The sequence below is a fragment of the Leuciscus leuciscus genome (assembly GCF_965113295.1).
Source record: "Leuciscus leuciscus genome assembly, chromosome: 11".
In the NCBI taxonomy this organism is placed as follows: Eukaryota; Metazoa; Chordata; class Actinopteri; order Cypriniformes; family Leuciscidae; genus Leuciscus; species Leuciscus leuciscus.
The window spans coordinates 29,171,033-29,182,615 of NC_138735.1; the positions used below are offsets into that span (position 1 = coordinate 29,171,033).

Sequence of the window (11,583 nt, forward strand, 5' to 3'; positions counted from 1 at the left end):
TGAAACAATAATGTGAGATTCGCAGTATCGTCCGTGTGACAGTGAAACAATCATCTCTTTAGATCATCTTATTTAAAATGTTGATTATTTACAGAAGACAAGAAGTCTTAAAACACATAACGTCCTAGAAAAATAATGGCAGAACAGAGTAATAAAATGCTAAATAAATTAATTAAATATGTGCCAAACATGTCAAAAAAAATATAAATAAATTACAAACAAATACATTAAATAAATACAGTTGTAGTTCCTGGACCCTTAATAATTTTCGTTCATAAATAATCATTAAGTCAGTGCATGTACTTTGTCCTTCTCCATCAGCTCTTTTTGGCATAAGGTGCTTGATTTTGTCTTCGCTTTACTTGATATTTCATATCAGACTTTTTCATAACAATTTCTACCGTTTATTTTGTATATGGTATGGCGTTTTATATAGCATGTTAATCTTACAGTGTACTTATATACACTACTGTTCAAAAGTTTGGAGTAGGTCAGATTTTATGAGTCTCTTCTGCTCACCAAGGCTGCATTTATTTGATCAAAAATACAGTAATTTTTAAAAAATATTATAATTTAAAATACGGGTTTTCTATTGTAATATATTTTAAACTGTAATTTATATCATGTGATCAAAGCTGAATTTCCAGCATCATTACTCCAGTCTTCAGTGTCACATGATCCTTCACAAATCATTCTAATATGATGATTTGCTGCTCAAGAAGCATTTATGATTATTATCAATGTTGAAAACAATTTTTGTGGAAAATGTGACACATTTTTTCAGGATTCTTTGATTAATAAAATAGAGCATTTATTTGTTATAGAATCTTTTGTAACATTATAAATGCCTTTAATGTCATTTTTGATCAATTTAATGCATCCTTGCTGAATAAAAGTATTAATTTCTTTCAACAACAACAACAACAACAACAAAAAAATCTCCCTAACCCCAAACTTTTGAATGCTAAAGGCTTCACAATAGAAGCCTTTAGATCAAATAGTTTTACGATCATAAGAAACATGTCAGTCAATTGTTTCCAAACATATGTAAATGATGTTCTGCAAGTTCATGTTTGTCCTCCTGTTGATGTTCGCTACACCATCGTGTCGGTGGTTGTTAAGGGGCTGGTTGGACACAGCGTGTCCAGATGTTGAATGGACGGAGGTCTGTTGGGTGTTTTGGAGCAGAGAAGGACACTTGAGTCGGCTTCACACTTGGTGGTCCTGCTGTGCCACAGAGCTTCGGCCGTCCCGGCCCGTAAGGCCATCCCACCGTCGGACAGCACCTCTGTCTTCACCACGGGATTCAGCTTCATCAGCGCGTCCAGAGAGCACTTCTGCCTTTCTTTAAAACTGCTTCCTCGTTCCTCCGTGTCTCTGTCGTCTTTATCTTCCTCCTCCTCCTCCTCTTCCTCCTCGCTCTCTGAGCAGTTTTCATCTCCTGTGTCTCCTAAAACGCCTCTGTTTGAGATTCCCACAGTTTTTTTTTTGAGGGATAGATCGAGCGGGCCTTCGTTGGTGCGAGCCGTGCGCTCGAGCGCCTGTTGAATGTGCGACAGCTCGGAGCGGATCTTCCCCAGGTGAGCCCACAGGTGGCACTGCTCGGGCAGCGATGTGACGCGCTGCTCCGTGTTCTGGTACTGCTGGAGTAACGTGGAGAAATCCTGCAGGAGAGCAGCTGCCGGGTCCATGTCTCTCTCCATCCCTCTCTGTCTCGCCTCCAGATGCTCAGACATGTGCGGCGGGGACGACACGTCACTGCGGGGGCTGCGGAAACACAGTTTTGTTGAATCTAAATAACATTCATCAAGGCTGTCCTGAGTGTGTAATGCATAGACAGAAGGAATACTCATACCAGATGTAATGCATCTGTGTATATATTTATCTTTATTTACAGTGTTGCCATTATCTTTAAAATCCTCGTCAAGCATGGATATTTTTAGCTTATTTTAAGTTTTTGGTTTTTGCTCTTAAGGTTTTTGATAGGTCTGAGAACTGTGAGTGTGTTTTTCTTGGTGTCATGTTTTGATATTATTTGATGTTTCTCTGTATTTTAGAGTTATTTACTATTTATGGACAGCACTTTGGTCCATTCTAATGGTTTTGAGTTTGAAAAGTTGTGTTGAGTTGAGTTTACTTATTTTTATTATTACACAACAGGCTTCATATAGGCCTCAAATCTTTAAATTTTTAGGGTTCTTGTCTTACCTGTTGTGTATAGACATCCTGCTGGACACCAGGGAGGCGATGGATGTAGATTTGTGAGTGTTTTTCAGAGAGTCGAGGGCAAACTCAAGTGCAGGTTTCTTCTCTCCAGTTGCACCATGGGAGTCCAGTGATGCTGCTGATCTCTTCAGACTTTGCTCTCTGATGAAGGAAGCGTCCTGCTGCCAGCCTGTCTTCCCTTCCCTCGGTCGTATCCTCTCCTTTACGGCGTGGCCCGGCTCCGGGGAGGAGCACACGGGAGACGGCCAGGCTGCGGGCGAGGTCTGGCTGGGCCGCAGGGCCGGGACCTTCCACAGGTTTAGTTTAGGAGGATACGAAGGTGGCGGGAGGCTTACGGCGGGTGGTTTGATGAGTTTACTCGTCTCGGAGGACGTAGACGAGGGTGTCGCACCAAAGGTGTGCTCGCAGAGGAACGGATAATACAGGTGAGGAGGAAGTAAAGGACGCTCTGAGTGTCTTTGCGCGTGTGCGAGTTGCGCGGTTGATGCTAAGAAGGGCATTTGTGCGTTTGTGCCCGCCGTCGTAAGGGCCGGGTTTAGGTATGAAAGGAGTCCAGGAGCCAGTGGGTATCCAACGCCAAGCAAAGACAGGTTGAAACCTGTTGTATCGGGGCATTCAAGTTGACCCGTTGATGCCGGTGGAGGGTAACAGGGCAAAGAAGACGCCACCGGGTCTGATTTGGGCTTTGCTCCAGAAGTCTGATTGCTAAGGATTCGCCATTGCTCTGAAAGCAACGCCGCCGATCCCGACAAACACGTTTTCGACAGCCTATAATGTCTCAGTTTCGACTCCACCTCGACTGAGCGCGCTCGTAAAAGTTGCTCCTCGAGCGAGAACACGTCGGACATCACGAGTTCGGCTTCTTGCTTTGATCGTTTGCTCCCTCGGGAACACGCTTCCGCCGGTTCGGGACTCACAACCGCTGAGCCGTTTGTCTCCATTGCCTCGTCGTCTTTCTCCGCTTCTCTTTCTGATTCTCTTTTCTCAGCCTCGTCGACCTCCAGACTCGCCGCCGAATGCGAGGGCTCGTCCGACATCGAGGCCTGTTCAGCGTGAGCCTTGGCGGGGCTACGGGAGCGAACGCCCCCCTGCTGGAGCCGGAGCTGCTCTTTTTTATACGGCCAGTCGGACTCGATGAGCAACGACAGGGAGTTTTTGCACAGGCTGTACTTCATGTGGTTGTACAGATGGGATTTCTCCATGCACGTGAACGGACACTGGAAGCATTTGTAGTTGTAGGGTTTGCCCCACGGCCGCGGGATGTAGTGAGGCTTTTTGGGCTTGCGTTCCTTGTGTTTACAGCCCACCTTACAGTCGTCCTTCGACATGGCGCGATCAGAGTCAGTCCCAGATATGAAAACAGGTTTCTCTCAAAGCTAAATTTCTGAGGAGCTTGTGTGTTTGTTCACGTGTGCGTTTGAGGACAGGTTTACATTGAGTGTGTGTTTGCAGGATGAATTGTGTGTGAACAGTAAACTTGTGTTTGGTCAGGACTGGGACGCAGGAACGCAGCCATCAGATTTCCGCTGTTGAGAAAATCAAGAAAATATATGATTAAACTTTTGATAATAAGATATTATTACTTAATTAATTATTACTTAAATATTGTAAATTATTATATTTAATAATTTTGAATATTATAAAACAAATACTATAATTTAATAATATTTTAAATATATTTTTTAAATTATTCAGATCATTCTAAAAACAAAATATTATTACTTTAATAATTTAATAATAGTCAAAATTATTGTATTTAATAATTCTGACTTTTTACAGGTAAACAAAATATTTTAATAATGTAGTAATATTTGAAATTATTATATTTGAATTTTTTTAGAATATTATTAAAGACAACAGTAGAAAATTAAATATTTATTTTAATGATCATTATCAGATTTAAAAGATTGTAAGTTAAAGTCATTGTGAAACTATAGTTTTTTTTTACTTTTGTAATGTGATACTGGATACTTATCAACAGGATTTGAGTTTATTAATTATGAATCGATTGGACATTGAAATTAAGTGTCTCTGTGTGACAGGTGGTTGAAAAATAGGAAGGTTTGAAGACACCAGAAAAGTAATTTCTGAAGTTTTTACATTTTGTAATGAAAGCTTGTGTGAATGGTTCACAATAAGCCCCAGAACGTGTCGTATGAAAGTAAATAGAGCCAGTTTTGATTACACAGAGACTTTAACAAAGAGAAGAGATGATGAGAGACGTTTTGGTTTCCCAGAACTGCCGAAAGTCCTCTATCTGCCACCTTTCATTACGTCCAGGGTTGCACCAGCGAGGTGTGTGTGTGTGTGTTTCTGGAGGGGGCTGCACCTGTGTTCAGTGTAGTATTTACAGCAGGACCCTGAAGGTCAGCTATAGGCACATCCTGACAAAGGGCAGAGGGACCCGTGTGTGTGTGTGTGTGTGTGTGTGTTAATGAGAGATTGGCATCAGGCCCGCGAGGCATCGTTAGCGGAAGAATGTGGGTCAAGGCAGATTGACTGCTCGTTTGCCCACTCTCTCTATCAGTCTGTCCACCACGATCATCTGTCTCTCTCTCTCTCTCTCTCTCTCTCTCTGTTCCTCCTCATTCCTGCAGAGTGTGTTTGTGTTTGTTTCACACTCTCTTTGTCTTCTACAATCAAAGAAGTTTTAAGGGAATTACTTTAATCCTGCATTTTGAATGTATCAAATAAGAGGAAAGTCATTCTTTGAGTTTTATCCCCCCCCCCCCCCCCCCCCCCCCCCCCCCTTTTCATAGTATAATCTATTATCATGTCTTAAAATATTAAACTTCACATAATTTGCATTAATGCCTTAAAGATTATCTGACCGTTGGTTTTCAAATATCATTTGTTAAATAAAACGAATTAATTTGACATGCAAATATAATAAATTAATTACATTATTATTATATTCCATACTTTTTATAGAGCAACTAAAATCTAGATAAATATGCATAAAATACATCTATTTTTTTTTTATATTTTAAATATTTTCATTCACAATTAAGAATCAGAAGTCTATTAACACTCTATAACACTCTATTGCAATTTAATTGTATTGCAGTTTAGTGTACTATTGTACAATCCCAAACTATTTAATTAGCAACATTTAATTGTTACATCTACAGTCTTTCAGAAAGAACCAACTTAGACTGTGATGTAATTTAATAAGTTTTGTTATTAATAAAAGCATTAAAGAATAGGAGATGGTGAAAGCAATTAAATAATGGTGTAATTAAAAGAGAAGCGCATGAGGCTATGATATCTCTCAAATGCCTCAGTGTTATGATAAAAATATTCTTTATTCTTGATTATTTATTTTTTGCTCCTGGCATTTTCCTTTGGGTGGAAAGAGAGAATGAAAAGAGAGGAAAATGAAGCACATTACAGGCAGGAAAGAGAGAGGAGGATGAAATGTCCCGCTGTGAGGCATGAGTTTTGCTGCTCGTATCTCGGGGTGTTGAGACAACGAGAGCCCGAAGTGATTTCGGTTTAAAGAAGACGAGTGGCGAGGAATTTCACCGATCTTTCATCTATTACAGCACTCAAAGAAATAATGCAACTTTCTGCTGCAATCCGTCTGTCTTTAAATCCTGGCTGTATTTTTCCTGGGAGTTTTGCATGTTCATTTACAGTGTGTGTGTGTGTGTGTTTTGGTCATATTGCAGATATGCTCAACCCGTCCTGTGGTTTTAACTGGACATCAAATGCTGCTGTTAGCGTTAATCAATAGAATTATTTTAGAGTTGTTCTCACTGCGGGACATTCTTTGTGGTGTGCATGTGTGTGTGTGTCAGTTTTAAGGCCCTCGGGGTTCGGTCGGACGCCGGCCAATGACACTCGCATGGACACACTCGGATCGCTGTGTGTTAAATATGTATTGTCTCGTTTAAATAGGGACGCTTGCTAAAAGCATCGACGTACTGTGGTGGAATCCCAGAACTGAGAACACACACAAACACAGGGCAACAGCGGACAAAACACAGGGATTGATTGAAATGCCAATTGTCTATTTAAGATATATTGGCATGTAATGTATTTTAAAGTTTTAAGAGGATCTTATTTGAAATTCATTCATCTTTGTGTGGATTATGGTGAGGCACAGCATGTTTGAATAGGTTGAAATTGTGTGTGTGTGTGTGTGTGTGTGTGTGTGTGTGTGTCGTACCTCCACAGTGGTTCAGCAGAATGAGTTGCATCATGACACTTGAAGTTTTCTCAGTTTGACTCTTTATGCAGAATCTGGAAAATAAACGAGTATCTAAAATTAATCTCAGCTTTGATTCGGTCATATTTGATTTAAGTATTTAGTCTAGATTTAATGTTAAATGACAATCTCTCATCACTCTATCTCAAGTATGTGATTGATTACAATAATACGTTTTTATATTGTTAATTATGGATTAAAATTTGTATTTAATAATAAAAATAAATGCAGATCAATTCATTAAAAACAAGGTATTAATTTTGAAATTCTGTATTGTTCTTTAAAGTGCCAGGGTGGCCAATTAACATTGTCAGATAGATTATTATTTATTTCATATATAGAGCCCGGGGCTCTTTGAATATTAACTCGAGTAAATATTTCTACGGATCTTTTTGTTTTATGTATGGTTGCATACATGCCTATAAAAAGCTGCTATTGAACATATTGCATTAAACTAGATATTACAGCAAAATTTAAACAGAAAGACAAGTATGAAATAAATGAAACGGCAGAATAAAGTCAACAAATATTGTGCTTAATTCTATGCAGTTGCAACATATGAAACGGATGTGACAACATGCCCCCATATAAATCTGACAACGTGGCCCGACCAAACATTTATGAATAAAAAAAACAACTAACTTTTTGCTTAGAATTAACTTATGAAATACAGATGAACCTGACTTTGTATTCCACGTGTAATTTAATTAGACTCAGTTGTTCACAAGAAATATTACAAAAATAGAATTTTAGTTTTGCACATAGAATTTACGCAATTATTCCATTTAAAGATAGTTTTGAACTTTACATTTGAAACCAACACACAAAAACCACTCCTAGATTGTGTAATCAGACTTTTTACTCAAAACCTTATATAGAGATACTGTAAAACACACGCAACAACTATATATCCCTGAAGTCTATTTTACACATTATTAGCATATCATATAGATGACATATTTTCACATTATGTCACATAATAACATCACATACAGCTCCTTTTCAAAAAAAAAAGTGAATGAAGACTCATTTGATTGGCATCTCAGTAGTTCACCTCAGTAAGTGCCCAACGCTGCGTTTGAGATGTTCAGAACGGTACAGTAGAACACAGAAAGCTCTTAACTTATGTCATAATAACTTTTATCCGCAGATAACGGCTTGACTTACCTGCTGTGCGTCTGTGTCATGTTGTGTTCCAGAGGCGGCCGCTGATGTGCGTTCGGTGTTTTATGAGGGGAGAGAGATGCATGCGCGCACACACACACACACACACACATGGATGAACAAGAGAGAGAGGCAGATATATATATTCTCTAGGAGGGATGCCTTGGGGCAGTACAATCAGGCACAGGCCCCTCCTGCCTCCCCTGCTATTGGCACAAGCTCAAGTGGGTCCAAATGAGGAAACCTGCCCGCTTCAGTCCATTAAGGAGAAGGCGAGACACTTCGGGCTCGCTGTGGCGGGACGGTTTACTTAATTGGGACGCAGTGCAATTTAAAGTCACTGGTGGAAACTTTAGCAGCCGTAACGCAGCTCTCAGTTTCAGTTTAGTGTGTTTTATTGCCATAACAAGAACTGTTCATTTGTATTGGCAAAAGCAGTGCAAAAAAAGTTTTTAATAAACTTTAAAATTAATATAATACTGTATTTAATTACATATTATATTGGCAAAAGCAGTGCAAAAAGGTTTTTAAAATAAAACCGTATTTCAATTTTTAAAAAATACATTAAATTAGATATTGTATTGTATACATTGTATAATAAGCATTTTACATAAGCATAATACATAAAAAAAAAAATATTATATTGGCAAAGTAGTCCAAAAATGTCATTAAAATATAACCATATTTAAATTTAAATACAAAATTACATTAAATAAAATATTGAATGCCAAAAGCAGTGGAAAAAAAGGTTTTACCAATTAAAATTAAACCATATTTAAATAAAAAAGTAAATTAAATATTGTTTTGCCAAAAGCAGTGCAAAAAAATGTTTTAATACCAATTAAAATTAAACCATATTTAAATATATAGTTACATTTAATTAAATTATTTACTTTACTTTAAAATAAAATAAATATTTAATAAAAAATTATAATGCTGATTTATAAATAATAATCGAATATTAACAACTTGCAGATTTAACAGCAATACATAGAAATTGCAACATTTAAAGCGATTGTTCACTTAAAAAAACTAAAATAATCTGTCATGTATTTTTCGCCATTGACTTTTATTCTAAAGCAGAATAAATTTATGACAAATTATGTCCTTTTTTGTGCCACAGGAAAAAGAAAATCACACGGGTTTGGATCGACATGAATGAGTAAATGACAGATTTTTGAGTGAGTTATTTCTTCATTTGAGCAGGAGTGAAGTGTAATGTCTCCATCAGAAACATGACTTTATGGACTTCTCTCTGTCTCTAACTCTCTCTCTCTCTCTCTCTCTGCGATTGCGGTTTGACCCAGTTTTTGTCTGTAGACGAGCATAAAGCTGCAGAATCAAGTTTTAATGTGCATTGCTAACAGTGCATGACAGATCTGTAAATAAAGGCCAGCCACCATCAATCATTAATTACATATATGCGGTTTGGATGGAGAAAGCTTGAAGGTAGCTATATGAAAATAAGCTTTCTGAATAACCTAAAAGATTTGAGATGTTTCAGGATTGTTCTCATCAGTGTTTCTGCGGTCGTGTCCATCTGTGGTTCTCAAGCGTAATGCAGTGGTTTCTCTCCACAACCTACATAATTTAATATCTTTAACGCAAACTAGCCACAAAATTCACTCACGACTGCAATAGTTAAAAACGACATCTCTGTGAGGAGTTAATGTTGGTCTCTGAGGAAATAGAGATCTTACAGTAGTCAGAGAACTTGATGTAAATGACACAGTTTCGTCAAATTCTTTTATCAAGTCATTTTTTTGTAACATTTATTCAAAATCAAAGTGAATTATATATGTCAAAATTTATTTATAAATTTTTTAAGCTCACATTTATTAGCATATGGCATTTTAAAAAAGTGAGTATGCAATTGAAAGTTTATTTTTACACTAAGGTGTCCTTGTTACAGTGTAATTATACATTGAAGTGTAATATTAATTAACAACATGTACTTACTTTAGTCTAACGGTTAGGATTAGGGTTTGGTTTAGGGCTAGTTGCATGTAATTAAACATAATTTACTGTTTTTAATATACAACATGTAACTGTGTATCAAAGACACTGTAAAATAAAGTGTAAATTTATTTGAGAAGCAGAATTGCATAATATATTAAGACTTGTTGTCAGAGAGTGTATCTTGAATTGAATTAAAAGAATTCATTAACAATTTAAATTAAATTACATATGCAAAATGTGTTTTGTCACAAGATTATGCGGTAAAGTCACATTTATTTATATAGCACTTTATACAATTCAGATTGTTTCAAAGCAGCTTCACATTAATAAACAGGAGAACAACATCTCAATTATGAGATATTATTGAATATTATACACAATTGATTGTTTTGAGGATCTTTGGTTACTCTTTATTTTAAGGTGTCCTTGTTACAGTGTAATTATACATTTAAATACTGAGTAATAATTAACTAACTACATAGGGTTAGGGTTTAATAGCATGTAGTTATGCATGATTTATAGTTATTACTACACGTAACGTGTAACAAGGACACTTTAAAAATAAAGTGTCATCGGATCCTTTTATGAAAACTACTTAAAATACTAATTTTGATAAAGAAAACTCATTATTTGCGTCGTGCACAATGGAAGCCCGCCATGTTTCGGGTCTGTTAAATACATGATTTAATGTGGATTTAGCTAATGTCATCACATCACCGAAGGATCCCAGTGACCGATATGTGTCACGCGTTCAGACGGAGAGAGAGAGCGATGGTTTGTGAGTGTTTATGAGCACAGGTCCTTTGAGAAATGTCAGTGTGTTTGTAGGGGGGGTTGAGCCGTTCCTGGAGGATCAGGCGTGCTGTCAGACACACGAGAGGAGATGAACTGTGACAGCGTGATCCGTAGGGCTTAACCATCTGTGGAAACAGAGAGAGGGGGCGACTGAAGAAACTTACCAGTTATAGGTGAAAGCCGGAAACCCTGCTTCTGTTACGAGCTTTTATGAGGAGTAATTCATTCAAAAATGACATTTCTGTCGTTGACTCATCGGCATGTTTCGTCAACGGCAGTTTGTTGTGTCATTTGACAAACATAAAAAGCATTATATGACCCGTACACTATAAGTCATGTAATATATTTGAGTGATGAACTGACCCAAATTGAAGTCTGTGAGATTTTCTTGGTATTTTTTACGAGATCAAGAAAATATGATCATATAACACCGATTTTATCATCACTGCATTGGTTACCTATAAAGTTCCGTATTAATTACAAGGTATTGCTACTGACTTACAAAGCCCTAAACGGCTTAGCTCCAGTCTATTTAACGGGTCTTCTATCGCCCTATAATCCATCGCGCTCTTTAAGATCACTAAATTCAAGGCTTTTGGTCATACCTAGGATATCCAGAACCACCAAAGGAGGGAGAGCATTTTCACATTTGGCTCCAAAACTCTGGAATAGTCTTCCTGATACTGTTCGTTGCTCAGACTCGCTCTCCCAGTTTAAAACTAGATTAAAGTCGCATCTCTTCAGCCAGGCATTCATATAATCCTACAGTTCAAACTACAATCCGGCCTCTAGCTCATAAATGCCAGAGGAGAACTGGCCCCCGACTGAGCCTGGGTTCTCCCAAGGTTTTTTTTCTCCATTAGGTCACCTGATGGAGTTTTAGGACACCATTAGGTCACTTGATGGAGTTTTTCGGTTCCTTGCCACTGTTGCCTTTGGCTTGCTCAGTTGGGGATATTTTGGGGATATTTAATTTAATTTGATCAATCAATAAAATTCCTCTTGAAACAAACTTTGTTGTATTATTTTAATTTAATACTGTGAAGCTGCTTTGATACAATCTGTATTGTGAAAAGCGCTATACAAATAAACTTGACTTGACTTGACTTGACTATTTTTGTTTCGTTTTCTACGGAGCGCCTAAAGGGACATGATGAATAAAAAAATATATGTAAATTTTGTCAGTGCTTTTTGAACTCCCTCGCAAAAAATTTTCACGTTCTGCCGAC

General features: G+C 37.6%; 1 protein-coding gene across 1 annotated transcript; it reads right to left on the minus strand.

Annotated features, from left to right (window-relative positions):
* Nucleotides 1-1,094: 1,094 nt before the first annotated feature.
* prr35 (proline rich 35) lies at nucleotides 1,095-3,554 on the minus strand (the record flags this gene model as incomplete). Its single annotated transcript, XM_082184419.1, has 2 exons — nucleotides 1,095-1,758; nucleotides 2,209-3,554. 2 exons carry the CDS (start codon nucleotides 3,552-3,554, stop codon nucleotides 1,095-1,097), a joined length of 2,010 nt encoding a protein of 669 aa, XP_082040545.1.
* Nucleotides 3,555-11,583: the final 8,029 nt, after the last annotated feature.